This window comes from Lepisma saccharinum, chromosome 3 (assembly GCF_977018435.1).
Source record: "Lepisma saccharinum chromosome 3, izLepSacc3.1, whole genome shotgun sequence".
Classification (NCBI taxonomy): domain Eukaryota; kingdom Metazoa; phylum Arthropoda; class Insecta; order Zygentoma; family Lepismatidae; genus Lepisma; species Lepisma saccharinum.
In genome coordinates this window covers 58525607-58531606 of record NC_139231.1, presented here as the reverse complement: position 1 = coordinate 58531606, position 6000 = coordinate 58525607, and the positions used below count along the sequence as shown (strand labels likewise).

The window sequence follows — 6000 nt, the reverse complement described above, 5'->3', positions numbered from 1 at the left end:
GAAACTTTACCATATGGATTCAAACAACAGAAAACAGAATGAGTTAATTTTGTAATGCAGTGGAATATATTTTTATTAGATTAAGTTAATGCTATCCTTAGTAATAGTATATCTGTGATTTGGTCAACATACAAACTGGATACCAAAACAAATCTCATATTATATGCAAATGTTAAAGCTTTTCATTACCAAATCTGTTACTTAGTAAAAAATAAAAGTGAAAACCATTCATTTGAAACCATTTGCTGTCATTGAAATATAATTATGCAGCCGCTATAATTTTTTGCTTATTATCAGTGCAAATCTGATATTATGTTGTGCACTTTAATGATGGAGTGAGTGACTAGTTGACAAGTTGGTTCTTCGGTGCAACGTTGTATGGTACAAACGGCTTTGTGCCCCTCTCCAACTTAAAAAAAAAAGAGGCCCCCACAGATGGTAGCCACGTTGATGTCGTTGTGGGGCTTTCTACAAAAAGCTACCTGTACCAAGCCCAAAAACTTATTTTGAGATGGCGAATAAAAACTTTCCATGCCTGTTGACCTTTAGTTTCCTCAAGACACATACCCAGTTGTAATCGAACCCTCGACCCCCCTTTGGTTTCAAAACACATCTGTTTGTGCATAATGGCTAATCGAGACTGGTAACGCATTTTTTTAAAAATTCGATACTATTATTTATTTTTGGTTTTAAAACATAGCATACATTAGTGGAAAAGTCTTTGCATTGTAATCAAAAGGTTCCAGGTTCGATATTCGTTGAAACAGCTTTATGCATTACGGTTAATCGGGACTGCGTTAAAAAACGCCAACATTAGCCCCTTGGTTACGCATTTTCTATTTGTGTATCAAAAATAATCGGGGATAGTAACTCACTTTTTAAACAAATCAATGTTATTCTGCAAATTTGCCAGCATTGGAACCCAAAACCTTTTGAATACTAAACAACAATATGAGCTATTTTGTTTTGCTTTTTGAATATCTGTTCGTGCTAATCGGGACTGATAACACACTTCTTTTTTTATTTAAACAGAAAATCATTATTAGGCACTTTGACAACAATTTCTATGTATATATCCAACATGTCCAAATGCCACAAAGGGGGGAGGACATGTTCGCCAAAATGCAATAAATGGGAACTAATTCTGTAAACTAAAAAAAATAATTATAACTAGGAACTCGAATCTGGAACCTTTCGAATACTAAACACCAGTCACAGCCATTTTGTTTTGATTTTTAATATCTGTTCCTGCATAAATACTAATGGGGACTCAACACACTTCTTTTTTTATTTTATTTTAAAACAACATCATTATCAGCCAATTTGACATTGTGAATCGAACCCGGGGACCTTTTCAGTACAGCATAAACATCCTATTTCCAATTAGTTCATTTTCTCTTTGTGCACAAAAAGCTAATCGGAACTTTTAAACAAATACAATTGAATATCCAATTTTCACTAACATTGGGAATCGAACCCTCAACCACTTGGTTAAAACATCTCGCGGAATAAAAAACACCCCCCGCGCCGCGCCGCCCCGCTCCGCCCCCGCGCCGCGCCGCTCCGCCCCGCTCCGCCCCGCGCCGCGTCGCTCCGCCCCACCCCGCGCCGCGCCGCGCCGCGCCCCGGTCGCCGCCGCTAAACACAAAACGCGGCCGCCATATTGATTTTATTCAAATACTATTTATGCACAGATGGACTAATCGGAACCTATAATGGGGGACAAAACAATTGGCCTCATTTAACTACCTAGAAAATCGAACCCGCGACCTCTTCATTACCAGGCGACAACATTAACCACTAACCCAAGGCCGCCATATTGATTTTATTCAAACACTATTTATGCACAGATGGACTAATCGGGGACCTATAATGGCGGGACTAAACAATTGGCCTAATTTAACTACCTAGAGAATCGAACCCGCGACCTCTTCATTGCCAGGTGACAACATTAAACCACTAACCCAACTCGATTTTCGAACTCAACCATTTTGTTGCCTTATGTACACACAGGCTAATCGAGACCATTCAATATTGACATCGTCGACTTGTAATCAAGGGGTCCCAGATTCGTTACTCGGTGGAGGCACATAGTGGTCCGAATCACCACTTTTCAACTGTAGCTCCAATCCTGATTAGTTTTGCCGTGCATAAAATTGACTTAAAAAACTAACTCAATCTATCAATCAATCAATATTGACTCTACCAGGAATCGAACCCTCGACGCCTCTTGTTTTACAGAGCAATAACCTTAGCCACTAAACTTTTCGGGGGTAAAGCAAAATTCGGCGCCATCTTTAAATCATTTCTTCATGTCTTTGAATCATACGCAATGGTTGCGCGGCATTTCCTCCACACACACACACACACAAACATACGCACGTGTTAGGTTAGCATACATCAAGAAACAACGTGACAAATCCATTGACCCCCCTCCCCCCACCGCTTCCGATGCCTTCAATGTCAACAGTCACGTTCTGCTGACTCAACAATAAAATCGCTCGTACCCCGCTACACCGGATGTAACATAACACCAGGCGCATCAAATTTTTGCTGACGCGTAGGAACATAGTGCTGCCATTACTACTCACACATACGGGAGGGAGTGTTTTTATCTTCGAAGAGCCAGTCTTTTTTTTTTTTCTGGGCTTTAGTGGGCACTTCATAATAGTAAAGCCAAGTCTCATCAACTGTTAACATGCTGTTGATGTAGCGAGATGTTACACTTTCCTCAACATGATTCAACGTGTCACAGCATGGTGCTGATCACATCCCCTTCAATTTTGCTGAGATCGAGAATGTGTGGGGATCTAACCCAACATTCCCTAAATGTGACTTCATGGCACGGTGCTATATGCATGGTGAACTATACCTTTACCTTTTATTTGTAACCTAATTATTCCACAAAACATTCTGGATTCTCCATTCTCTGACTAGCAGGAATCAGTATCAGCATAAAATACCCTGATATTTGGGGTTTGAACGTTTCTGCTCAGTGATGGTTATAAGCACCCCAGAGACCTCACGCTGCAAGGATGGAGTAAGGTGAAGGAGGCCCCTTTTTATGGATCCACAAGTTTTCTGAAACCTTGGAAAATATGCGAACTACAGGCTTCCCCCTAACTTTAACTAGCGACACTAGCACCACTGCTCCTGCCCCAAGGTTTCAGATGAGTTGGTGGATCTATAGTTGATTTCGTACCACAGTCATTAAGGAACATATTTCTCAAAATTTAAAGAGAATACAAAACTTCCCTCTATGCAACTTAGTTGCATAATGATGACACCGTAATCCAAGAAGTCATTCATCAATCAAGCGGTTTCTATTTGTTTGTTGGATGCCAAAGAAATGAGTTTCAAAAATAAAACAATACAATTCGCACAATATTTTGCAAACTGGTTAACGTAACCAGTAAGCCAACATTGTCTGTAGTGAGCGTAAGTCTCCCCTTTGAAGCAAATAGGATCCGTGGCAGACTGAGAGACCCATGTTTTAATGTACAAAAAAGGTATTACAAATTTTTACAGCATTCATCAAAGTGTAGATAACATGTAATCATTATTATTTAATGTAACTTGCATAACACAACACATTAATGTTATTGAATTCTCATTAGATTCATTTATGCGTAAATATCTGACACACTGGAAACTGCAGGGAATAAATATGAAGCACGATTTATAAAGGGCTCCCTTAATCAGTTCTGAGGGAGACCCAAAACTGTTGGTATGTATTAATTGCCTATTAACATTATCGACCTGCAATGTAGATGCCTCGGATTCGATTTTCAGTAGCGACACATTTAAATTTCAAGTAGATACAGTCCCGATTAGCCTATTTATGTTAAATTTTATTGTTATTCTCGAATTTTTTGTTGTTCGTTGGAATTTCACGATACCATCCCTTTCCGGTTACTTATTGCTTTGTGTGTGTGGGGGAGGGGGTACGTGCTCCTGTGTACCCTGCTATGTCTGCAAACGCAACACAATAGAATAATATATTAAACAATATATTAAAAATTTGCCCCCTCTAGGATTGACTTTGCCCCCCCCACCAAAATTCCTCACATACGTGTAACTCAGGTTCAACTGTAAATAATAAATCAGAAAACATAATTTACACAAACGCTGTTGGTGGAAGGGATGTTCGTCCTCCGCAAGATACCTAAATCCAACAATAAAAGGTCTATGAATGTGAACGTAAATAACGATTATCCTATTTTGAAAATCTGGTAAAGCATGTTTTCATGTCACTTTATGATGTTAATTGGGATACACATGCAGTTTAAAGTGTGATCTGAATCATTCACCTCTCTCCATTGTGAAATGAATCCAGGATGCTTTGATTACAGTATATGAAGCTGATCGTCAATATAAAGTGATCACCGCCCTTTACCTGAGACTTCTAAACCTACCAGTTTACAAAGTAAATGGAGATCCCGCACAATCAGATGCATTTTGAACCTAATAGGCAGCACTTTGAAGCAGTCATTCACAGTCCCTATCTATGAAAGAGATACACATTAATCTGCCACTGATTATCAATGTTGTCTTGCTTTTTCCTTAAGAATTTATTATCTTACTTTATCCCCCATTGTTAAATCATTTGTAATACATTATACACCCAAGAAAGTTGACTGTGTATTAGTTTCCTACTTTAATTTGAACTTCACCTCTCCCTAACAGCTTTCTATTTTTCATGGTTCCTGCATTTTATTTTTTTTTTTTATATTTAAGGCCCCTGATAAAATGTAAAATCAGGGTTTTGTCTTTTAACAAATTGTAATGTACGTTTAAACTCAAAATTTGAAAAATAAATACAGTCAAACCTCGATTTTTCACTTTTCAAGGGACCAAGCTGAAAAAATTTAAAATGCGGGAAAATATTATAGCATTTTGCTGTAAACAGGGAACATAAAATCGGGGTTCCACTGTATCCATTTATATACTGGCAGAACATTTGCAATCTGGATTACATTCCTTAAAGTCATGCAAAATATGAGAACACAGATTTATTTCTGCAGCAAAATTTGGGATAAATAATAGACTTCCATTAAAAATTGCAAATAACATTTGAGATTTCATTCACCATTATAACTCTGTACAAGATTACTGAATTTAAACCTGAAATTCAGTTCATTTTGAAGTGGAAGTTGGATTTTTTATACACCACAAAATCAAATTTCAGGTTCAAATTTTATATTGATAAGAAGAAAATTACATAATTGTGAATGAACATTATGGGAACATACATAACCCTACTGACTGAATCATTCTGGCTTATGTACCCAAATGAATCTCATACTGTGAGAAAACTGAACTATCAGAAGTCACTGTTGTGGGAATTTGTTTTTATCCAACTTACATTTCTGAGTTTACATGGTGTTTTCTTCAAATATTCATGTATGGCCAGTGGATCGACATTGAGATCTGCTTCTCTTACACCTCTGTTTGCACTTTCATCCTCATCTTCACTAACATCCATATCCAACGATGCAGTGTTGTGATCACCATCAGATTCCACATCACTCTGAAAATATTCAAAAATTACTGCAGCCGTTTTTGTTCTTCCATCAGTTCTTATGTTTGACTTTTTCAACTGCTCCTTCATCTGCCTTCTGGGTGGTGTATTGTCTTGTGTCTTGTCAACGAGTGCACTTGACAATCTGAGCCACTCTCGGCAATTTGTTTCTTAGAATGTTATGATGAGTACTGAAGGCTCAGAGTGTAGTTGAACACTCTCATTGTAGCGAACAAATTCAGTATCACGGATGACAATGATGTGGATAATGAAATCTTAAATAAATTCAACAAGAAAATGCATGCAGCCATACATACAATTGATTCAAAGCTATTTATGAAATGGAAACTGGTTAGTGTGTCATTCCATTCAGTGTTGATCTAAAAATTGCATTAGAAACTACACTAAATGCCAGATCTTCTGGCAGGTGACCTTGTATGCATCTCTCAATCATCTTCGAGCAGGTGAAACAGGTGTTA

General features: G+C 37.9%; 1 protein-coding gene across 1 annotated transcript in view; it reads right to left on the bottom strand.

The window, feature by feature from the left end:
• Nucleotides 1–6000, bottom strand: part of LOC145985546 (uncharacterized) — a 143150-nt gene that overhangs the window by 33307 nt on the left and 103843 nt on the right. The window contains exon 6 of the mRNA XM_083119616.1: nt 5366–5530. Within this exon, the coding sequence (XP_082975742.1) occupies nt 5366–5530 (165 nt within the window). The remainder of the gene's footprint in view (nt 1–5365; nt 5531–6000) is intronic.